This window comes from Lithobates pipiens, unplaced genomic scaffold, assembly GCF_037356315.1.
Source record: "Lithobates pipiens isolate NorthernLeopardFrog02 unplaced genomic scaffold, aLitPip1_a1.2 Scaffold_8, whole genome shotgun sequence".
Lineage (NCBI taxonomy): Eukaryota > Metazoa > Chordata > Amphibia > Anura > Ranidae > Lithobates > Lithobates pipiens.
In genome coordinates, this window is record NW_027507903.1 from 611,438,246 (window position 1) to 611,463,639 (window position 25,394).

General features: G+C 45.1%; 1 protein-coding gene across 1 annotated transcript in view; it reads right to left on the reverse strand.

Moving 5' to 3' along the window:
* Window positions 1–20,280: 20,280 nt before the first annotated feature.
* LOC143961376 (uncharacterized) overlaps window positions 20,281–25,394 on the reverse strand; it is a 50,015-nt gene continuing 44,901 nt past the window's right edge. The window contains exon 8 of the mRNA XM_077470642.1: window positions 20,281–20,886. Coding sequence (XP_077326768.1) covers window positions 20,758–20,886 — 129 coding nt within the window. The 3' untranslated portion in view covers window positions 20,281–20,757. The remainder of the gene's footprint in view (window positions 20,887–25,394) is intronic.

Sequence of the window (25,394 nt, forward strand, 5' to 3'; positions counted from 1 at the left end):
CGGCAGTTTCTTGCAATTTTGTATGCCACATTTAGTATTAGACCAAAAAGTAGAAAGACCCCTAGTGGTGGACTTTTGAGGCACGTACAATAAGTAGAAATATATAAAGTATATAAAGAATTTATTACATTTGTAAATACCATAAAAGCAAGGTACTCACCCCTGAGGAAGGAGACGTGGGCGCTCCGAAACATGTAGGGTGTAAAAGTATCATAAATTATTGTACTGTACAATTTGTTGGTGACTATTCTGTCTAAAGCATTCCTTTTTGTTTTATGTTTTTATGGTATTTACAAATTTAATAAATTCTTTATATACTTTATATATTTCTACTTATTGTATGTGCCTCAAAAGTCCACCACTTTCTGCTTTTTGGTATATTAGGTTAGCTCTAGTCGTATCAACCACATGCATCTATCTACCCGGACCAGACCTTGTTGAATCTTCCTGGGCATTGCCTGCTTTTGTATGTGAGTCTGTATAAGGGCAGGGCTGAATTAACCAAAAGTCACTAGGAGACGAGCGTAGGCGGCTCTGCCAACATCCATCTCAAGAGTATTTCCCTTCTAGCATAAAACAAGGAGAATGTTATACATAATTTTGTATATCTGTCTCCCTCTACTGCCTCCAAGTGGCTTAATAGTGAAGTCAAGGGGTCTAATTGAATCCTTGTGCCACCTATGTCACCTAGGGTGGAGGCTATTGCCTCCCAATAGGGTTGAAGCAAGGGGCAGGACCAGACCATATGCCAGAATGACTTTGCCCCTGTTAACAGACCCAACCCTTTCCTTTTTGTTTAAGGATTTGAATGCTTACGTGTGGAATCTAACGCTGTAGAGGTACTATCATATTAAAGAAAAAAAGACCCTTTTGTTTGACAATGTCTCATTGAATAATATTTCCTCCACATCCCCTACTGCTTTGATACCATCGGATGTCTTTTCTTTTGATACTGGTTATATTGATGATTTGGATGATTCAACCTCTGATACTGAGTTGTTTTTTAATCTCTTCACACAACATCTAGCCATGTCCCTTCTAATTACTCATACATTGTTCAAGCCAAAATCTATTTTTAATCCTACACATGCAAAAGGCCTCTATATAAAGTATTTTAGTTTTATAGGGTTGTGTTTGCTGCCTTTCAAAAATTATGCCAGTCCTCCAATACCAACTATACTAATAACTTGATAACTTCTGAGATAGGCGCCCTTAAATCATTAATGGAAGCAGATGATTTGTTCATCAAATCGGCTGACGGGGGGGAATTGTTATACAAAACAAAATGGATTATATTAACAAGGCTAGGAGACTGTTGTCCGATTCCAGCACATATATGAAAATTAGTAAAGATCCCACCTCTGAATTTGAAAATGAGATTGACATTATGGTATCTGCTGCATTCCAACAAGGTATTATTAATATATTTGAGAAGTAATTTCTTTTTAAAAGTTTTTACCAAATTCCTTATTTTCATCATCTCCTGAAGATTCACAAGAATTTGAACAATCTCCCAGGCAGACCAATCGTGGCAGCTATGGAAAGCGTCACCACTGGTCTAAGCCTTTACATCGATTATTTCCTACAGCCTATGCCTATTGTCCATCAGCTGTAATTCTACATTAAGGATGGGACCCACATAATGGAACTTTTTTCTGCCTACAAGTGGAAGCCAATGTATATTTGGCTCTCACTTGATGTTAATTCTTTGTATACATCTATCCCTCATTCGTTTGGGCTAATGGTACTGGAACACTTTTTAGGCAAAGAGCCTCTGATTAATCCTCGTCAAGCCACTTTCATCTTAGACGCTGCCTCGTTTTGTTTGACACATAACTTTCAATTTCAATTTTGATGGAGATTTGTATGTGCAAACACGGGGTACGGCGATGGGAGCAAATTTTGCTCCCTCTTATGCAAATCTGGCGATGGGGTTCTGGGAGAATGCATACATACTACAAAATTATCATTTTGCACGCAATATTGTGTTCTTCAGTCGTTACTTCAATGATATTATCATTTAGAATACTACAATCAGAACCCCTATGAGTTGTCATTTACTTCAGTAAGCAATTCTGACATGTTATCTTTTCTGGATTTAGAATTAAAGTGGTTCTTCACCCTAAAGGGGAAGTTCCGCTAATCTGATCCCTCCCCCCTCCGGTGCCACAATCGGCACCTTTCAGGGGGAGGGGGGTGCAGATACCTGGATTATCCAGGTAACTGCACCCTCCTCCCCCTGACACCCCGCCCCCCCCCCATTGTGTTCTGGGAAACACACAGTTCCCAGGACACAGCGGGGACCAGTGGAGATGCGCAGCGCAACTCGCGCATGCGCAGTAGGGAACCGGACAGTGAAGCCGCAATGCTTCATTTCCCGATTCCCTGACAGAGGATGGTGGCGGGGGCAGCAGCGAGATGTGTGATCGCTCGTCATCTGCCGTCGACATCGCTGGACCCTGGGACAGGTAAGTGTGATTTTATTAAAAGTCAGCAGCTGCAATATTAGTAGCTGCTGGCTTTTAATATTTTTTTTTTTTAGGTGCAGAACCACTTTAACCACTTGAGGACCGCCGTATTGCCATTGTACGTCAGCACAATGGCACAGGCAGGCACAATCACGTACATCTACGTGATTGCCTTCCAGCGGGTGGGGGGTCCGATCGGACCCCCTCCCGCTGTTTACGGCGGTCCGATTCGGTCCAGGAGCGCTCCGTGATGAGGGGATGGCCGTTGGTTTTTGGCCACCCCCTCTGGATCGCTCCTGGCCAATGAGAAGCTTCCTCCCCTGTGTATTGTTTACACAGGAAGGAGGAAGTGATGTCATTCTCCTCGGGGCGGTCTTTTTGACCGGACTACGAGGAGAAGAGTAAAAGTAAGTGTGCACCAACACTACACTGACATGTAGGTACACACAGGCACACAAACCCCCCCGATCCCCCCCCCGATCACCCCCCGATCCCCCCCCCCGCCCCCCCTCCCCCCCCCAGTCACAGTGTCACTGATTGCATTGATCATTTCTTTACTGATCAATGCATTCAGTGTCAGTTGTGACAGTAAAAACTGTCAGGACAGTTAGTGTTAGGTCCAGGGTAGCCCCCTATCACCCCCCAATAAAGATTTAACCCCCTGATTGCCCCTAGAGTTAACCCTTTCACCCCCTTTTGCCAGTGTCACTAAGCGATCATTTTTCTGATCGCTGCATGTGTCGCTAGTGTCGCTAGGTAGCTAGTTATTTTTTTAGGTTCACCGCCAGGTTTTTATATCGCTAGGTACCCCGATATACTACCCAATAATGTTTTTAACCCCCTGATTGCCGCTAGTTAACCCTTTCACCCCCTTTTGCCAGTGTCACTAAGCGATCGTTTTTCTGATCGCTGCATTAGTGTCGCTACAGTCGCTAGGTAGCTAGTTATTTTTTTAGGTTCACCGCCAGGTTTTTATAGCGCTAGGTACCCCGATATACTACCCAATAATGTTTTTAACCCCCTGATTGCCGCTAGTTAACCCTTTCACCCCCTTTTGCCAGTGTCACTAAGCGATCATTTTTCTGATCGCTGCATGTGTCGCTAGGTAGCTATTTATTTTTTTAGGTTCACCGCCAGGTTTTTATATCGCTAGGTACCCCGATATACTACCCAATAATGGTTTTAACCCCCTGATTGCCGCTAGTTAACCCTTTCACCCCCTTTTGCCAGTGTCACTAAGCGATCGTTTTTCTGATCGCTGCATTAGTGTCGCTACAGTCGCTAGGTAGCTAGTTATTTTTTTAGGTTCACCGCCAGGTTTTTATAGCGCTAGGTACCCCGATATACTACCCAATAATGGTTTTAACCCCCTGATTTCCGCTAGTTAACCCTTTCACCCCCTTTTGCCAGTGTCACTAAGCGATAATTTTTCTGAACGCTGCATCAGTGTCGCTAGTGTCGCTAGGTAGCTAGTTATTTTTTTAGGCTCACCGCCAGGTTTTTATAGCGCTAGGTACCCCAATATACTACCCAATAATGGTTTTAACCCCCTGATTGCTGCTAGTTAACCCTTTCACCCCCTTTCACCAGCGATCACAGTATAAGTGTCACTGGTGACGCTGGTTAGCCAGTTAGTTATTTAGGTTCCCCGTCAGGTTTTTATATAGCGCCAGGGACCCCCATATACTACCTAATAAAAATTTGAACCCCCTGATTGCCCCTAGTTAACCCTTTCACCACTGATCACCGTATAAGTGTTACGGGTGACTCTGGTTAGTTTGTTTTTTATAGCATTTTATATTCAAATCCGGAAGGCAGTGCTTGGTTTTCGGGGTCCCGTACGTGGCTAGGCTCCCAAAAAGTCCCCCACATGTGGTATCCCCGTACTCGGGAGAAGCAGCAGAATTTATTTTGGGGTGTAATTTGACTTCTGCCCATAGCATGTGTGAGCAATATATCATTTAGTGACAACTTTGTGCAAAAAAAAAAAAAGTTTGTAATATTCCCGCAACTTTTGGCAAAATATAAAATATTCCATGGACTCAACATGCCTCTCAGTAAATAGCTTGGGGTGTCTACTTTCCAAAATGGGGTCATTTGGGGGGGTTTTGTGCTATTTTGGCATTTTATGGCCTTCGAAACTGTGATAGGTAGTGAGGAGTTAAATCAAAAATTTGCACCCTTAGAAATCCTGAAGGTGGTGATTGGTTTTCGGGGTGCCGTGCGCGACTAGACTCCCAAAAAGTCCCACACATGTGGTATCCCCGTACTCGGGAGAAGCAGCAGAATGTATTTTGGGGTGTCATTTCACATATGCCCATAGCATGTGTGAGCAATATATCATTTAGTGACAACTTGGTGCAAAAAAAAAAAAGTTTGTAATATTCCCGCAACTTGTGGCAAAATATAAAATATTCCATGGACTCAACATGCCTCTCAGTAAATAGCTTGGGGTGTCTACTTTCCAAAATGGGGTCATTTTGGGGGGTTTTGTGCTATTTTGGCATTTTATGGCCTTCGAAACTGTGATAGGTAGTGAGGAGTTAAATCAAAAATTTGCACCCTTAGAAATCCTGAAGGTGGTGATTGGTTTTCGGGGTGCCGTGCGCGACTAGACTCCCAAAAAGTCCCACACACGTGGTATCGCCATACTCGGGAGAAGTAGCGGAATATATTTTGGGGTGCAATTCCACATATAACCATGGCATGTGTGAGCAATATATCATTTAGTGACAACTTTTTGTAAATTTTTTTTTTTTTTTTTTTTTTTGTCATTATTCAATCCCTTAGGACAAAACAAATAAATATTCAATGGGCTCAACATACCCATCAGCAATTTCCTTGGGGTGTCTACTTTCCAAAATGGGGTCATTTGGGGGGGATTTGTACTGCCCTGCCATTTTAGCACCTCAAGAAATGAGATCGGCAGTCATAAATTAAAAGCTGTGTAAATTCCAGAAAATGTACTCTAGTTTGTAGACGCTATAACTTTTGCGCAAACCAAAAAATATACGCTTATTGACATTTTTTTTACTAAAGACATGTGGCTGAATAAATTTTGCCCTCAATGTATGACTAAAATTTAGTTTATTTTCGATTTTTCTTATAACAAAAAGAAGAAAATATCTTTTTTTTTCGAAATTTTCGCTCTTTTTCCATTTATATCGCAAAAAAAAAAAATCGCAGAGGCAATCAAATACCATCAAAAGAAAGCTCTATTTGTGGGAAGAAAAGGACGCAAATTTCGTTTGGGTGCAATATTGCATGACCGCGCAATTACCAGTTAAAGCAGCGCAGTGCGAAATTGCAAAAAGACCTCTGGTCCTTAAGGTGTTTATTGGTCCGGAGCTGAAGTGGTTAAGTCACGATGAAGCTACTTCAGCCATAATTTAAAAAAATTATGTTAAACCCACTTCAGGAAATTCTTATCTGCATCATAAGAGCTGTCACCTCCCGAGATGGATTGACAACATCCCAAAGGGCCAGTTCTGTAGACTTCGCCAGAAGTACACGAGAGAAAGTGACTCTATGGAAGAAAGCATATTACTTAAAAAGAAGTTCAAGGACAAAGATTATCCTATAGCTACTATTGATAAGGCCTGCGAACAGTTCCGAAAATCGAAACCCCCCAAAATACCTTGTGAACAACAAAATAGTTATACCCGACGTTTTACCACCACTTTTAATGTTCATTTTAAAAAGATGGAAATTTTTTTTAAAAATCATTGGGGTATCCTACTACAGGACCCACTCTTAAAACCTTTTATTCCAGAGCATCCTAGGGTCACATATCGTAGGGCACTCAATTTAAAATCCAAAATCGCACCCAGTAAAATTAGATCTAAATGTTCTTTGCCTGAAAAACCTATTTTAATACCATTGGTCGGAATGTTTAAGTGTCATAAACCTCAATGCAAAACATGCAAATATGTTAAACATGGAAAAAAGTCTTTCACGACTAAAGGAATTACTTACATGTTGAAAGACTTTTACAATTGTTCCTCAGATTATGTTGTATATGGACTAACTTGTCCATGCAGCCTGATATATGTAGGACGCACAATACGAGCTCTCCGGACTAGATTCGGAGAACACAGAAGATCTATCGAAAGCGATAAAGATCCGCATAGTGTACCTAGGCATTTTCTCCAAGCCCACCAACAGTCTACTGAGGGTCTGCAAGTGTGGGTTATTGAGCAGATTCCTAAATCCCTTCCAGCTGTAGAGCGTTTTAAAAGGCTCTGTTCTAGGGAAACCTTTTGGATATATGCTTTAGATGTTCTCTCTCCTGGGGGGTGGTTTTTACTGTACAGATAATGCGCATCTGCTTGTATGATTAATAGTACTAGTATTTCACCACATCTATACTTTTTGAACAGACAATGCGCACCAGCTTGCATGATTAATAGTATTAGGTTTTTTGAAGGTGCGCATTGGCGCATTGTCTTTGTGTATATTTGTATTTTTTGTGGTGTATGTGCGCCTATGCCTATAAAGCTTATGTCATATAGACGAATATTTGAATGTGTGTGCATTCATTTTGTCCATGCGCATGTGCGCTTAGGCGCTTATGGTGCTTATTGTTCTTATTCCTATATTGGCACGTATGTGCACATAAGCGCATACATGTAAATATCTATACCTATATTGGTTTTCCGAGAGCATGTTCTTTTTGTCTGAGGATCGCAATGCTTTGTGCCTATATCACTAGCACATTGTAAAATATATGTTTTCATTATATTTTTTATATTTTTATTATATTATATATTTTTATTTTATATATTTATATTTATATATATATAAAGGCCCATGAATTTTGGAATTTGTGCGAGGTTTCTTTGGCTTGGTGTATTAGGGCTTCCATCTCTGCAATTCTGGATACCCTCTGCAACCATGCTGCGATGCTAGGAGGGGTGGTTGATTTCCAGTGCATAGCGATGCAGAGTTTTGCTGCGTTAATTAAGTGATGCATGAGGGACTTCCTGTATTGTCTTTGGGGTAAAGAGGTGTGGTAAAGTAAGAATTGAGCTGGAGTAAACACTGGCGTGTATGTCGTGATTTTCACGATGAGACGGCTAACTTTGACCCAAAATGGCTGGATTTGGTTGCATTCCCACCAGATGTGCAAGAGAGTTCCCCTGGCTCCCTCACACCTTCAACAAGTGGGAGAGACCTAGGGATAACATTTGTGTAAACGATCGGGGGTTCTGTACCAACGTGAGTATATTTTGTAACCGTTTTCTTGTATCGATACATTTAATGAGCCTTTGTGTATATTTAGCCAAATATTATCCCAATCCTCTTGTGTCAATGTTATGTTTAGGTCTTGTTCCCATCTCTGGACGTAAGGGTTTTCCGATTTAGAGGGCGTGGGGGATAGCATGGTGTATAGTTGGGAGATGATATGTTTAACAGGGTCCCTGCTATTGCACATGGTTTCAAAAGGGGTGAAGTCTCTGCTCCATTGTTGTGGTGTGGATGTCTTAAGTAGAAAGTGACGGATTTGAAGAAACTGAAAGAACGATAATTCCCATTCGGGAAATGGGGATGGGAGGGTGGAGAAGGGGCTCAATTCCCCCTTTTTGAAGAAAGCTCCTGCCTTCCTAGCGTTGAACGCATTACCGAGAGTAGTTGGACAATTATGCAAGGCCAGAGGAAAATCTGGGTTTCCGTCCAATGGGGTCATTGGACCAGGAGTTTGAGCAATGCGTGTCTTCTGGCAGACACAACTAAAGGTGTGTATGGTTGGGCCTATTAGGGGGTGTTGTAAGGTTTCTAGTGGCGTGGATCGGATGTTGATCCAAGGTAAGTGGTGTAGTGGAATTGGCGAGAACGTACCCTCCAGTCTCACCCATGCTTTGATGTCAGCATGTACGTGCCAGTCGACTATTCTGGACTAGAGACATGCCCAGTAATACTTCTGTACGTCTGGTAGTCCTATTCCCCCTTGCCCAATGGGTTTTATCAAGGTATCCCACTTGATGCGGGGAGGCTTATCCGCCCACAGGAATTTTAAGCAAATACTTTTGTAAATGGAGAAAAACGCTGGGGGAAGTTTAATAGGAATTGTCTGTAGAAGATATAAGAGTCTGGGGAGGGCGTTCATTTTCAGAATTGCCGCTCTACCAAACCAGGAGAATGATTGTTTATGCCAGAGCTCGAGGTCCTGTCTGAGGGTGTTAAGAAGTGGTAAAAAGTTTCTGGGGTACAAGTCTCCCAATTTGGCCAGAAGCTATATACCCGGATAAGTGATGGAATGCGACTCCCAGCCAAAAGGAAAATTGGCTTTACAGAGGACAATATCTTCTGATAGAGTAACATTAAGGGCTTTAGATTTACCAAAGTTGATTTGGAGATTGGAAATTTCATTCAACGGGGAAAAGTCCTGTAGTAAGTTGGGTATTGTGGTGATCGGATCTGTGAGGAACAGGAGCACATCATCGGCGAATGCCGCTACTTTGTGTTGGATATCTTTGACCTGTACCCCTTTGATGGATGGATTTTCCTTGAGTCTTTGAAGCATTGGTTCCATAGTGAGGACGAAAAGTATGGGGGAGAGAGGACATCCCTGTCTGGTTCCGTTGGACAGGGAGAAGGCATCCGACAGGTGACAATTTATTTTGATTTTGGCCGATGGGGACGAATAAAGTGCTGTGATATATGCTAGGAGTTGTTCTCCGAATCCCACTGAGCATAAGGCCGCTAGCATGTAGTCCCAAGCCACTCTGTCGAATGCCTTCTCCGCGTCCAGGGAAAGGAAAAAGCCAGGGGTGTTGGGAGTTGTCATCCAGTAATGCATATTGATAGCTTTTATGGTGTTGTCGCGAGCCTCGCGTTTTGGGATGAAGCCTACTTGGTCTAGTGAGATTAAAGATGGTAAAAGGGGGAGTATGCGGTTCGCCAAGATTTTAGCATATAGTTTCAAGTCCACTTTGATTAAGGAGATGGGCCTGTAGTTGGGGACTAGGGCTGCATCCCTACCAGGTTTGGGAATAACTGAAATATGAGCTTCAAGGATGTCAGAGTGTTTGGTGGGATCAGTAGGTAGTGTATTGAAAAAGTTAAGTATAAATGGGCTCAAAGTTTCCGCAATCATTTTATAATACCCAGTAGATAATCCGTCTGGACCCAGGCTCTTGCCTGTTTTCAATTGTTTGAGGGCCATCATCATCTCCTCCCCTGTGAATGGAGAATATAGGCTTGCCGTCGTGTCGGGGGAGATGGGTTGTGGGCTGTAGTGTGCCAGAAAATCTAGTATTTTCTGTTGTCTGTCTTTGGCAGCGGTCTCGGTGTTTGGCGCTGGGATATTATAAAGATTCTTCTAAAAATGCCTAAATTGATTAGCAATATCAGTGGGAGTTACGTGCTTGTTTCCCTGTGGGTCTAGGATATGATGAATATTTGAAGAGGCTCGTTTCTTTTGGATTGCCCTCGCTAAATATTTGCTGGCTTTATTGCCGAATTCATAGAAAATTAGAAACCTAATTCTGTGGTCAGCTCTTCGCTTGCTAACTGGAGAGACTTGAGTGTGGATTCCGCGAGTGATTGCTTATGTTTGGTCTCAAGGGTATGTATGCGCTTGGATAAGTCGTAATTTGTTAACATTTTGAACATTGTCAGCGTCGGTTAATAGAGTCGTCTAAACGCCAGGTGAACAGTTTGTTAGGTGTCCATGGAAAGGAGATAGTAATCGCGATTGGGTGGTGGTCCAATAGAACCATAGGGTCTATAGACGCCGTCATAAGGGAATCTAAGTCATTCTGAGACATAAAAAAATAATCAATTCGCGTGTACTTGCGATGTGGGGGAGAGTAGAGCGTATAGTCTCTATCTCGTGGGTGGAGGGTGCGCCCTGTGTCGTGTAGAGTTAGCGTCTGCAACTGTGTTTTGATCGCACGTAATGCCCGATAGGTAATGGAAGACGTTCCTGAGGATGAGTCTACTGTTGGTGGAAGTGGTATATTGAAGTCTCCTCCAACTACCAGCATGCCCTGGCAGGAGGTGAGCTGTTGGATCGCATCACGAAAGAATGGGACTTGTAGCTTGTTCGGGGCTTACAAGTTGGCCAGAGTGACAGTCTCTGGTTGTGTAGTTTCCCTTTCAGAAATATATAACGGGCATTCGTATCAATTAGGGTATCTTGAATTTGAAGGGGACAGTGTTTGGAGATCAAAATTGAAACTCCTTTAGATTTGGCCTCCTCATTGGTGGCGTGGTAAGCGATCGGATAGTATAAGGATTTTAATTCAGGCATGTTGTGTGATTTGAAGTGAGTTTCCTGGAGTAAAACTATATCAGCTTTAGCTTTTTTAAGGAGTAGAAGGAGATCTTTTTTTCAGGTGTATTCAAACCCCTTATGTTCAGGGAGTATAGCTTGACCTGGGGGGACGAGATCGCAATGTCCTTGTGTGGCATAATGATATGCAGTGATCTCACTAAGCAGATAAATAAGGGTTAGATTTGTTTTGTGAAAAATTTAAAGGGTGAGAGGGAATAGGGAAGGGGCTAGGGGATAGAGTAAAAAAAAAAAAAAAATTTACTTCACTTGAAATTTACTTCACTGAGGTGTACAGCCCCCCCTTTAGTATTTCTAATGTTCGGTCGGGTACAGCGCCCAGATGGGGGCCACCCCTATTGTCGGGGGTATTCCCCACTGGGCCCCTGTGTGGGGGTTGGACAATACCGTTCGAAAGGAAACTAGAATGTGATTGAACAAAGAATCTACTTAGCGCCACCGCCCAACCATTTCCCTGATGTATATACTCATCAGATGACAGGGAGGCATTGAGTCACCATACATGTTAGAACTCGGTTTGTGAATCTGGCGAAAGACATGTAAACCATGGTACCAGGGTATCATGCTGGATACATATGCGTTCAGATAGACCACAACTCATGGTCTATTCAGACCAGTTATAGTCTATGCTATCACCTGCGGCTCTAGAGAGCCATAGGTTGGCAGTCATTCACCCTATAAATGATATTGTCTCGATATTTTAGAGGAAAGGGAACGTAAGTGTCATAGAGTATAGAACAAAAAAACTATATGTTCAACAAAACCTTGGCAGGCTGCAAACTGAAAGCAAGAACTGTTAAAAACATATTATAATCAAACCGATAAAGTGAACGTCTTAATCCCGTTTGTGAGTCTCATCATACATAGCATTTCTATTTCCAAGCTTGGGATAATTGGCTGAGTCTCCCTGTATGTCATATATCCCATTTCCCCCCATAGTCTAGCAGGCATCCATCAGACCCCTAAGGATAACTGGTGGGGTATTCTCATGTTAATACGGGCCTGAATAGTTGAGGCATAGTAGGTCCCTAGGGACAAGATATACATGCCCTCGTTCCCCACTTCAGTCATTAAGACTTGGAAAGTAAAGTACGTTTAATTCTAGGTTTCTACTACATTTTGATAGTATGTGCCCATAACGTGCCGTGTGTAGCGTTTGACAAGCAGGTCATAGGTCCACCACTCCTCTACATCTGATAGGGTCGTTGCTGACGTGTGGGTGTGACCAGTACGTTGTGTCCTCATGTATCTGCTAGTGAGTGAAATTGAGTACTACACATGATCCAGGAGGGGGTGCTGGAAGGCCCAAGTTGGTGCAAAGGTCCCTACATTATGGGCAGTGGAGGCCCAAGTCCTCTTTTCGGTATGAGCTTTGGGTTCTAAAGGATCAACACATCAAAAGAGATGTCTAGTAGAACGTGGTTGAGCAAAGTCAAACACATTAAAGTCTAAGGGTTGGGGCCTTCCAGCACTCCCTCGGTACATCCCCACCTCCCAATTATATTTATGCGTATAGTTGCAGATAGTAAACCTTAGTCAAGGTAGGTAAGTATCTAATGTGAAGGCACTTAAAACCTAGCAAAAACCTGATCCCATCTCTCCCAATATTGTCTATTTTATGTCAACTGGGTAATATTAGACTTATCCTCGATACCCCCATCTGGAGTTCGTGGGTCCTTAACTGCAACTTTACTAAGAGGAAGTCCTTGGTCGCTGCCCCCCGAATAGTCACCCTGCCAAACCTTACACTTTTTCCTGGAAGAGGCTCAGCAGCGGGGAGGCAGCTAGAGTCACATAAGTGGGGGATCTTCAGACTTGGGATTGTAACCAGTTATATGCCCGCTATATTTTGGGTCTTGAAAATCTATTGTGTATACATAGGGCTCCTGGTATCTCTACAGCAGGTTTGTAGGGAGGATGCAGAGAAAAGAGAGGAAAGAAATAGCGAGAAGTTGAAGGTTAAAAAGTGAGAGAAGAGGTAGAAGGGGGAATGTTCCTGGACTTAGCTGACGTAGAGGATCAATATCGTGGGGAGTGCCCCCGGGGGGGACCGGGGTCCCGTCTCGCTCTCCTGGATCTCGGTGAGTCGGTAGGGCTGCCATCCGTATAGGATTCTCTGCGAGATGCGTAGTGCCTGTTGCCCGATGGGGATCTATGTCTGCGATGTCTGGTGTTTTGGACGTCCATCGGTTCTTCCTGCGGTCTTCCCCTTCCCGGTTGCGCTCGGCTCCTGAACCCTGCATACCATGCCGGGATGTCTATGACTGGGATATCCATTGCCTCACAAAAGAGTGGGAGCTCCTCAGGAACCCTCAGTAATGCACTACGGCAGATAGACCGAAAGGGAACTTCCACTTGTACGGAATGCCTTTAGCACGTAGCGTATCCAACAGTGGCCGTAGATCCCTTCTGTGTTGAAGAGTAATTCCTGACAGGTCCTGGTAAATGTGAATTGATGCGCCCTCATGTTCTAGCTGTATCCTGTTCCGTGCCTTTCGTAGAATTTCCTCCTTCAGCTTATAATCCACAAGGCAACACACAACATCCCATGGGGGGTCAGTATCTCTCCCTTTGGGCCGTAAAGCTCTGTGAATTCTCTCTATAGCCACTGTAGGCTGCACTGGCTTATCTAGTAGGTTATTGAAAAGGCCTGTCACTGTCGCCTCTAACTGTTCTGCTTCCACAGATTTTTTTTATTATATTTATATATTTATAATTATATTAATATTATTATTATTATTATTAATGTCCCGCTTATGTTCCTCCCTTTTTCCCTTTATAAGTAGCTCCTTTACTGTAACTTTTTATGTCTGTTGAAAAAGGAGTGCGACTTGTGACGACAACAACCAAGTGTGCATGCTCTCAAAACACGTCCCTTTGAGATGATGTCATCATGCTGAGCCAGCCGCATCTTGCATTCCAAGCTTCGGCTTGAGGCCGCCTTCCGGAGCCGGCCATACCACCTGTCGGAAGTGTTATCAGCAATGATGTTTACAGCATGGACTTTGGGATACTCGTCATGACATTCAATATACTATTTCTGCTTTTTCTCACCTAAATGTGAGTGCTACAATTTTATATATTAAAGCTGTGTTTTAAAACTACTGCACCCAGAGGCGCATCTCTTCTTGTTTTTTTCTACAGCCTCAGAATATGGTTTCTATTCTACATTGATGGCAGCCCTGCATGCATCCCCTGGATTGAGTCCCTTTTCCACTTGACATCTTACATAGACGTTTTTAAAGTTTTATATGGACTTCTTTTCCAATATAGAACATAATTTAATTGCATTGTGCAAAAAATTGACTCTTGGATTAGTGCGCCTATATTTGTCACTACATATGTCAGAATGAGCCCATCTCCTGCCTGAACCTGGGCACATCGGATCCCGCTGGGGGTACATTGGGGCCAGTCTCTGCGGAGTGTAGTAAGCCATTGAGTGTATTTGCAGACAGGTATAAAATCATACAACAAAAAATACACATAAAAAAACAAAACAACCAGCCCCTACTGGGCAACTAATCATCCCACACCCCCACCCCGCCCATCTCCCCAAAACTTGGGAGGGCTTCCATCCCAAAACCCCAACTCAGCTCACCGGCTGCAAAGGGGGGACCTGTGCAAAAGGCGAGCCTCCCCTCTCCAGATCGTATCTTGGGGGCTGCGATTGAGCGGTCCACTTCTCAACTCTGCTATCCTCCGCTGGACATTGAGGAAGCTGGTGGGGGTATGGCACAGTCACAGAATGGAAGAAGTTATTCAAGTTCCCAGCAGCAGCTGAAATTGTGATCCAATTAGATATATTTGACCTGCAAAACGTGGGACAAAAGGGGCCCAGACATTGTTGAGGGGCCCAAAGCAGCTGCCCCTTGCGCCCTTTGTCATTGGGAGGCCTGAAACCAGTGGCAGCGGGAGCAGAGAGAAGCTTGGATAGACTGTATAGACACAAATAACAGTTGCTAAGGACCCCAGTAGGGCGACCAAAGGCCGCAATGATGTCATATGTAAAAGGGGCATGTCTACGTGTTTCAGGGCTAAGTCCCTTTCTCAAGCCACTTCTCTGAATATTTTGTTGAATTTACCTGTGATGGAACCAATCCCACACTCCGATTGAGTGCTCCCGTCAGTATACCGCTTCCTAAGTCTGAATATAGATATCAGATATTCCAACCGCTCATAAGCACAAAACAAGATGACACTTGCTTAGCTGCTCAACATGGACTGATTTATTAGAACCAAAAAGACAAGTATTTATAATACAGTAGAAGACTAAAACCTAACCTAATTAGCATGAGCTAATTATCTAATCATTGACCCAGACTTTTCAGGATAAGACTTTGTCTCCTAGCCCACTGACTGACTATTCAATACACATTACCATAAACATAAACACAGGGTTAATTTGCACAACCAACAATGTGTGGAATATTCTTAAAAACCAGACTAGACTCATTTACACAACAGACAGGTGGCTGGAGTTGATGACATTAGCATCTAACAGTTTGTGTCCCAACAGTGTGACTCAGTCTATTGCTAATATGGCAAATACATATCCAGAATCTGTATGTCTTGGGGGGGACATGGATCTGAATCCAAGTAACACCACCTCAGGAGTCCCCAGGCATACAGCTCACAAAGAGCACCGTTCCCCCAAATGCAAGGGCCCATAATCGCAAGGCAAGAGGCTCGCATTCTGTCACCCCCAACAGTCTCTGTCCCAGCTAGGTCTGTCACCATTCGGCAGGAGACTAACACAGGAAGTTAGTCAGTGATTCCAGTCCCCCAATGCCAGTATCCACACAGTACCCCAAACACATTGGTCCAAACAGAGTATTCCTCACCCAGCCAACCTCTGCCTCTCTCAGAGAGCATATCCGCCGCTGTGGGGAGGCCTGGACTGACCCTTCTCCCTCAAGTCTTTTCAGCCACTGGAGAGAAGACAGGGTGACTGCGCTCACTCCATCAAGTTGTTGGGGATCTGGGCCGACCGCCCAGAATCCCTGGGGTATACAAGTGGAGACTGAAATTCCATCCATCAATATCAACTCAAGCTGCAGTTGTGTGTAGGGGCCAGTAGCATTCTGTCCTGTTAGCACTTCAGCTGAGGACCCCACATCATCCACTCCAGCTGACTTTTGGGGAATCAGGCTGACTTCCCCGGCTCCCTGGAACTCTGCAGCCGTTACTAGTGCCGGGTAGAGATTGGTAGCACTCTGCCCGGTTGCCAGTGCTTCAGCTGAGTTGGTGTCATCATTCTGGGGCGCCATCTGCTGTTGGAACTCCCTTTCACTGGTATTGTCTCCCAGGTGCATAAACTCTTGTTGGGGAGGGAAAATGTCTGCTTCTCCTCCCTTCATCTCTGAAATCCACTGGGAGAGAGGGACCATCACCTTCTCACCTTGGGCCTCCGAAACTGCCACGGGTGTGGAGCAGGGGTCTGCAGTACTCTGTCCTGCTGCAAGTACTTGAGCAGGTGATACATAATCTATGACATCCTCTGATAAACAGTCCATTAAGCCCATAAATTCTGTAATCTGTGGCTGGAGAGATGGGCCAACTGCCCCAGCTCCCTGGAACTGCTCAGTTGCTGCCAGGGCTGGGCAGAGTTTGATAGCACTCTGCCCTGTTGCCAGCCCTTCTGCTGGGGGCTCCATATCATCCGCTTCAGCTAACTGTTGGGGCAAGAGGCTGGATTCCTCCACTCCCAAACTGTGTAGCTGCCATTGGGGAGGTGAGCTGGCTGCTTCCCTTTCCGTTCCCTCATCTGGCTGCTGGGATGACATGTCTGTGGTACTGTCTCCCAGGTGCACAGATCTTTCCTGGGAAGGAAAGACTGCTTTCTCCACCCTGGCCGATGGTTGAGGAGGGACAACCAACGTTTCCTCTCCCTTCTCCCCCTGTATCTGCTGCTGGGAAGTGATCACTACCTTCTCACCCTGAGCCTCGGAACTGCCACAGGTGTGGGGCAGAGGTCTTGGACCCTCTGTCCGGTGACCAGTGCTTCAGCTGGGGAAGTTCCTTGCAACTCCACAGATACTGCTGTTGGTGCTGGCCAGAGCACAGTGAAGTTTGGCGCTAATACCAGCTCTTCTGCTGGAGGCTCATCAGGTACTTCTTCCTCAGCATAAAAGTCTATCAAATCCCCTGTCACTGCAACTTGTGTCTGGGGATAGAGTTTCCCCATCTCCTGTCCGTGGAACCCAGAAGATGCTATTGGTGCTGAGCAGAGATTAGCAGAGCTTTGCCCTGTTGTCAGCACTTCAGGTTTGGGGACAACAATCTCCGGAGTTTCCATTGCGGATTCTCTGGCATTCTGCTGAACGTGTTCTAGCAGTTTCCTGTATGCCCTTTCCAGATGCTGTTCCTTCCTTAACAAATGGTCCAGATCAGGTTTAAGCTCTAAGATCCCTGCAAGACCGAGCATAGCCTCTCTATATTCTCGCAGGTCCTCAAGTCCTTCACCGCTCACAAGCACAAAACAAGACAACACTTGCTTAGCTGCTCAACATAGACTGATTTATTAGATCCAAAAAGATAAGTATTTATAATACAGTAGAAGACTAAAAACTAACGTAATTAGCATGAGCTAATTATCTAATCATTGACCCAGACTAGTTGTCTGCGAGATAAGACTTTTCAGACTAAGACTTTGTCTCCTAGCTCACTGACTGACTATTCAATACACATAACCATACACATAAACACAGGGTTAATTAGCACAACCAACAATGTGTGGAATATTCTTACAAGCCAGACAGGTGGCTGGAGTTGATGACATTAGCATCTAACAGTTTGTGTCCCAACAGTGTGATTCAGTCTATTGCTAATATGACAAATACATATCCAGAGTCTGTGTGTATTGGGGGGGACATGGATTTGAATCCAAGTAACACCACCTCAGGGGACCCCAGGCATACAGCTCACAAAGAGCACCGTTCCCCCAAATGCAAGGGCCCATAATCGCAAGGCAGAAGGCTTGCATTCTGTGCCCTCCAACAGCCTCTGTCCCAGCTAGGTCTGTCACATTACCTACCAGAAAGATTCACCCCGGTTGGTTATCCTTTGGAGGGACATCCAATTACTTATGTATGTGGGTATGTATGTGGGTGCATTGCCTTGTTTTTTCATGATTTTCCATACATACGGCACCAAGGCAGTGGCTCTTTATCTCCTGTGTTCTTCTTTTTTTTAATTTACTTCCCAAAGTTGGCCAGGTGATTTTGTTTTTTGACTTCCTCTAGATCAAACCTTAAGGACAGGGGTCTCCAAACTTTATAGACAAAAGGGCTAGTTTATGGTTTTCCAGACTTTAGAGGGCAGGACTGTGGCCATTGAGAGTAGAAATTGTCCTGGCATCAGTGGGACAATGCATCTTTGCGTCCTTGGTGTCAATAAGAGGGATAGTGCCCCATTGTTGGTGTCAGTTGGATAAATAGCGCCCAATCATTATTCCCAATGCTGGTGTCAGGGGGAGGAATAGTGTCCCAAAGTTGATGTCAGCGAGAGGACTAGTGTCTTTTATCAATGGAAGGAAGAGTGCCCAAAGGCAAGCAATAGGGCCACATTCAACCTCTGGGCTGCAGTTTGGAGACCACTGCCCTAGGAGGTTCAGTTTGATGGACATACACCTTTTTATGGACTTGATTGAAGGGTGACTAAATGACCAGGACTGGTTATGTGGTGGTCCATTTTTTATACCATATACATAAATGGTATACCATATGTACCCAATTCCCTGGCACATTCCCCTTTAAGGTGCATGTGTCCCTGGCACTGTTCTTGGCGCTTCAACTGTGCAAATGAGGAACCATCAGTTTCACTATGCAGATGCCAACCCATAATGGAGCCACTTTTTCTTCTTGGGGGCATCTCTCCAAGCTATGCATGCATACAGTGGTGTGAAAAAGTGTTTGCCCCCTTCCTCATTTCCTGTTCCTTTGCATGTTTGTCACACTTAAGTGTTTCGGAACATCAAACCAATTTAAACAATAGTCAAGGACAACACAAGTAAACACAAAATGCAATTTGTAAATGAAGGTGTTTGTTATTAAAGGTGAAAAAAAATCCAAACCATCATGGCCCTGTGTGAAAAAGTGATTGCCCTTTGTTAAAACATACTATAACTGTGGTTGTCCACACCTGAGTTCAATTTCTCTAGCCACACCCAGGCCTGATTATTGCCACACCTGGTCACAATCAAGGCATCACTTAAATAGGAGCTGCTTGACACAGTAAGGTCCACCAGAAGATCCTTAAAAGCTACACATCATGCCGAGACCCAAAGAAATTCAGGAACAATTGAGAAAGAAAGTAATTGAGATCTATCAGTCTGGAAAGGGTTATAAAGCCATTTCCAAAGCTTTGGGAATCCAGCGAACCACAGTGAGAGCCATTATCCACAAATGGCGAAGACATGGAACAGTGGTGAACCTTCCCAGGAGTGGCTGGCCACCCAAAATTACCCCAAGAGCGCAGCGACGACTCATCCAAGAGGTCACAAAAGACCCCACAACAACGTCCAAGGAACTACAGGCCTCACTTGCCTCAGTTAAGGTCAGCGTTCATGCCTCCACCATCAGGAAAAGACTGGGCAAAAATGGCCTGCATGGCAGAGTTCCAAGGAGAAAACCACTGCTGAGCAAAAAGAACATCAAAGCTCGTCTCAATTTCTCCACAACACATCTTGATGATCCCCAAGACTTTTGGGACAACATTCTGTGGACCGATGAAACAAAAGTGGAACTCTTTGGAAGGTGTGTGTCCAAGTATATTTGGCGTAGAAGGAACACTGCATTTCATAAAAAGAACATTATACCAACAGTAAAATATGGTGGTGGTAGTGTGATGGTCTGGGGCTGTTTTGCTGCTTCAGGACCTGGAAGACTTGCCGTGATAAAAGGAACTATGAATTCTGCTGTTTACCAAGAGATCCTGAAGGAGAATGTCCGACCATCTGTTCGTGTACTCAAGCTGAAACGAACTTGGGTTCTGCAGCAGGACAATGATCCTAAACACACCAGCAAGTCCACCACCGAATGGCTGAAGAAAAACAAAATGAAGACTTTGGAGTGGCCTAGCCAAAGTCCTGACCTGAATCCTATTGAGATGTTGTGGTATGACCTTAAAAAGGCCGTTCATGCTCGAAAACCCTCTAATGTAACTGAATTAGGACAATTCAGCAAAGATGAGTGGGCCAAAATTCCTCCAGGACGCTGTAAAAGCCTCATTGCACGTTATCGCAAACGCTTGGTTGCAGTTGTTGCTGCTAAGGGTGGCCCAACCAGTTATTAGGTTTAGAGGGCAATCACTTTTTCACACAGGGCCATGATGGTTTGGATTTTTTTTCACCTTTAATAATAAACACCTTCATTTACAAATTGCATTTTGTGTTTACTTGTGTTGTCCTTGACTATTGTTTAAATTGGTTTGATGTTCCGAAACACTTAAGTGTGACAAACATGCAAAGGAACAGGAAATGAGGAGGGGGGCAAACACTTTTTCACGCCACTGTATATTATATTGGTGCTTCTTATTTGAAATCTGTTTGTCTATGCCTCTTTTTCCAAAAGTCTCTGTTCAAATGTTTCTGAACAAAAATTGGGGCATGCTTTTATGGGTATGGCTACAAATGGGGGTATCGTTTTTGGATGGTGGGTGGGTAAAAGTTGGTTTGTCCCCAGATATCATTTTGAAAATCCTTTTAAAAACTTTAGAGTACGTAGCTCTGCAGGAGTTTTGACTTTCATAGAAAGTCAGGGCAAAGCGTTATACCATAGGCAAAATACGGATTCACTTTCATATGTTTAGAACTGTTAAGAGCTAAGTGGGACTGCAAACAATGCTGCATGCTCATCCTGTTTTTTCTTTTTTTCTTTATTGGTAAAATGGAGTAGAGGAGACGGGGACTTCCTCCCTAGAAAGCCTTTTGGAAAGATATAAAAAAAGACCCTAGAGTTCAGCAACACGACAAATCCCCAGTCCAGTTCTTTTTTTTCACTTCTTTTTCACATCTGCATAGAGAACCTCTGTATCGGGATCCGGAGAGCTCTCTGTCTTTTTCAGTGTAGAAGACGACGAGTGGTTGATAGTAGCATATACCAAATGTTCACCCTGTTGGGGTATCTAAATGAAAAGTATAGAGTAAATTATTTAAAGCCAGGCAATACATCTATTTTTCTGTGTTTTATTGAACCCCCCACCCACCTCCTTCTTAGTACTAGTGGTACTAAGCTAGACCTTTCAGTTTTCTTCTATGCTCCTTTAGTAAAGCCCCATACACACTATCAGTTTTTCTGCTGAGATTTTCCTTCAGATTTACCAAAACCATATAATATGAGGCCAAACCTTAGGAGTTTTAGTTTGTATGCAATCAGGCGGGCCCTTGTACTACATGTTTTTGGTAAACCTGAAGACAGGTTTCTGTTCCTTTAAAATAGATCATGCATCTTTAAATGGTGGACCACAGTGCGGACCCAGACCTAGTCACAGTCCTGTCTGGACCGTGGCTGCCACTTTTCAGCTGTGTGAGCTCTCCTGAGTCTCCTGCCCGGTCGCCACTGTCATCTTGTCATCTTCACAGCAGGTCGGGGGCAGGAGGTGCTGGAGACTGGGATGAAGAATGGGAGTCTTTTTAAATGAACAAATTAACAATCAGGTAATCACCCACTTATTAACATATTAAGTTGGGTGGCTATTCCGTTCTGCAGCTCCTCCAGCACTGCCTGCTGTGAGGATGACATCGGTGGCTGGGGGCAAGAGACTCAGTGTCAGGTGTCAGGTCACGTGAGACCAGGTGACAGTAGGGTGTCCCGGATTGCCCGGGATTGTCCCTTAATGCATATTTGTGTCCCTGGTCCCGGGCACCTTCATTCCGGGACAATACAGTGCCCTGGAATGAAAAAAAAACATACCGCCAGTCCACCACCCTGATAAACATTGCCGAAGCAGTCGAACAAACTGGTTGCTAGGGCGGCCCCTCCTCGCGTCTAGCAACCAGTGACGTCGGCTGATCTAGGCTATCCAGAGCTATCCCTGAGCTGAGCAGCGCGCCTCCGAGTCTACCCACCTCCTCTTCTCCGCCTCCAGCCGCAGCAGAGAGAGGGAGAGAGCAGATGAGCATTTTCTGTATCTCCTCCTCCTGACTCTAGTCCATGCTGCTGGTAATCCAGGATCCCCCCACGGCAGCCCGTGCCACTGTCCAGTGCCAGTGCCAGAGCTGACTACTCCCGCTGCATGCAGCTTATTGCCAGTCCAGCAGCCAACAGCCTGACTTCTCTCCTCCTGAGCCTCCTCCCACCCACAAGGGCCACAACCCGTCAGCCAAACTTCCAGGTTTGTACACTACTCACTCAGTAAAACTATTCCATGAGAATATGCATGCTTGCAATGAATCATATATTGCTTTTAACAATGTTCCTTTTAGAATCTGATACTGTATGTTCGTAACAATAAAATTTCCTGTTTTTTTTTCTATTTATTTTATTTCCTTTTTTTTTTACATATGTGTTTCTGTGTGGCAGAAAGTCTGGCTATCTATTTCAAATAGTGTGACCAGCTTGGTATCAGACCCCTTTCACACTGTGCCGCCCTGGGCATCGGCGCTAAAGCGGCACTATTTTTAGCGCCGCTTTACCGTTGTTTTAGTGGCGCTATTTGGCCGCTAGTGGGGTGGTTTTAACCCCCGCTAGTGGCCGAAAAAGGCTTAAAATGACCTGCAAAGCGCCGCCGCAGTGGCGCTTTGCTGGTGGTTCTCATTCAGATCAATGGGAAGGAGCGGTTTAAGAGCGGTGTATACACCCGCTCCTTCACTGCTCCAAAGATGCGGCTTACAGGAGTGGTTACCACTGTTTGCATTTTTTTTTCCAAAAATTGGCAAACAAAAGTATAAAAAAAATCTTTTTTTGGGCAGGCCTGGGTGCGGGTGGGGGAGGGGGGGGGGGCTGTCCCTGAATGGCAGTTTGGAAATGTGGTCAGCCTAGGTGACAGTTGTACTCCATAGGAGTCAGAACTGCACCGCTAAGGTAGTGGACTCTGGGACTGACTGCTAAGGATAGTACCCAGAGAGGTTCAGGAAGCAGGTCTACTGGATCACTAACACAGATCCCACTGGGAGCTAGAGCACAGATTCCCCAGGGTGCAGAGTCTAAGAGCCAGAAGGTGTTCACCAATGGTGAGAATAGACTGCTCTGCTCTAGGGTAGGGTGACCAGATGTCCCCGGTTTCAGGGGACAGTCCCCGGATTGAGGACACTGTCCCTGGACAAAGTCTGTCCCCGGTTTTGTCCCCGGATTTGACTTCAACAGGAGCTGGAGCAATTTTCAAAGACAGTCAGTGAAGAATAAAAAATAAAATCTGAATTACACACCCCCACTCCTACTAGCTTAGGGGGTGTATTTTTTCCTTTATCTGTGTCCCTTTCTGATGATGATGTGCTGGTCAGAGCGGATGGACTATTTCTTCAGTTTCCGGCACATGCCCATTCAGCTCCGCTCACATGTTCTTCTGCCTTGGCTCAAATCCCAGCCAGCTGCCTGCCTGATTATCTCCTTGCCTTCCCCAGCAGAGTCATTTTCCTCCGCTCCCCACCCAGTAGTAGCCAGGGCCCAGAAAATGAGACCTGAGAGGCTGTGAGGCCGGCGGAGGCGACGGGCAGAGAGAGGCAGCTGAGCTCATCTGATGAGCAGATCCAATCTTGGGGCTGCCAGTGCCTTCAAGGCTTCAACACAGGTGTGCTTTGGGGGTGTCTGTGAATAGACTACATTGCACTGTGTCTGTCTCTCTGGCATAATGGATGGTATCAGAACTAACAGGCAGCAGGCACTTATTAGTCAGAACTTAACAAAATCAGCACCCACTAGCCATGTTATGTGACACACTGTGACAGAGTCAGCCAGAGCCATGATAGAGTACCCGCTGCCTGTGAGTTATCATAATGCTGATGATCTTAACCAGCTGCCGATCACCTGATAGCAGATTTACTGTTACAGGGCAGTTGCACTGTGCAGGATCACTTATATAAGTGATCCTGCATTTCTGGGTATCACAGCCAATCAGCGGATCTGGCAGACTCGTCTAGTGGTCTGCCTATGTAAACAAGGCAGTTTGCCATTCTGTCAGTGTGGAAGACATTGATCCTGTGTTCCTGAAAAGCAGGTACAGGGATCCATGTCTTCCCTTATGTGGCTCTTTTGATGGCTACATCTGGCTCTCGCAATTCGCGGCCTTTCCTATAGGCTCAATCCGTGGATCGGCACACCACATGATCCGCGGATTGAGCCCATAGGAAAGGCCGCGGCTTTGGCCTAGCTCCGGAACCACGGCCATCTTGGTACACCCGGCGGCGGCCTAGGTGAGCGCTGACATCATCATCACCACCCGCCTCATCTGCTCCGGGATCTGCCTGCTAGTGATAAGCAAGCAGAGTCAGAAATATTACAGTGTGGGAGATGTGCATATTACAGTGGGGGAGATGACAATAGATATTACAGTGGGGGAGACATGGATATTACAGTGGGGGGAGACATGGATATTACAGGGGGGAGACGACGTGGATATTACAGTGGGGGAGATGACATAGATATTACAGTGGCGGAGACATGGATATTACAGTGGGGGAGATGACGTGGATAATACAGTGGGGGAGACGACATGGATATTATAGTGGGGGAGACGACATGGATATCACATTTGGCGAGACGACATGGATATTACAGTGGGGGAGATGATGATAATACAGTGGGGGATACGACGTGGATATTACAGTGGGCGAGACGACGTGGATATTACAGTAGGGGAGATGACGTGGATATTACAGTGGGGGGGAGACGTGGATATTACAGTGGGGGAGATGACGTGGAGATTACAGTGGGGGAGATGTGGATATTACAGTGGGGGGGGGCGTGGATATTACAATGGGGGAGATGACGTGGAGATTACAGTGGGCGAGACGATGTGGCTATTACAGTGAGGGAGATGACGTGGCTATTACAGTGAGGGAGACGACGTGGATATTACAGTGGGGGAGATGACGATAATACAGTGGGGAAGACAACAAGGATATTACAGTGGGGGAGACGACGTGGATATTACAGTGGGGGAGATGACATGGATATTACAGTGGGGGAGATGACGTGGATATTACAGTGGGGGGGGAGACGTGGATATTACAGTGGGGGGGAGACATGGATATTACAGTGGGGTAGTTGACGTGGATATTACAGTGGGGAGGGGGACGTGGATATTACAGTGGGGGGACGTGGATATTACAGTGGGGGGGGGCATGGATATTACAGTGGGGAAGATGACATGGATATTACAGTGGGGGAGACTACGTGGAGATTACAGTGGGGGAGACAACGTGGATATTACAGTGGGGGAGACAACATGGATATTACAGTGGGGAGACAATGTGGATATTACAGTGGGGGAGACGACGTGGCTATTACAGTGAGGGAGATGACGTGGATATTACAGTGGGGGAGACGACGTGGATATTACAGTGTGGGAGATGACGTGGCTATTACAGTGAGATAGACGGCGTGGATATTACAGTGGTGGAGACGACGTGGATATTACAGTGGGGGAGACGACGTGGATATTACAGTGGGGGAGACGACGATAATACAGTGGGG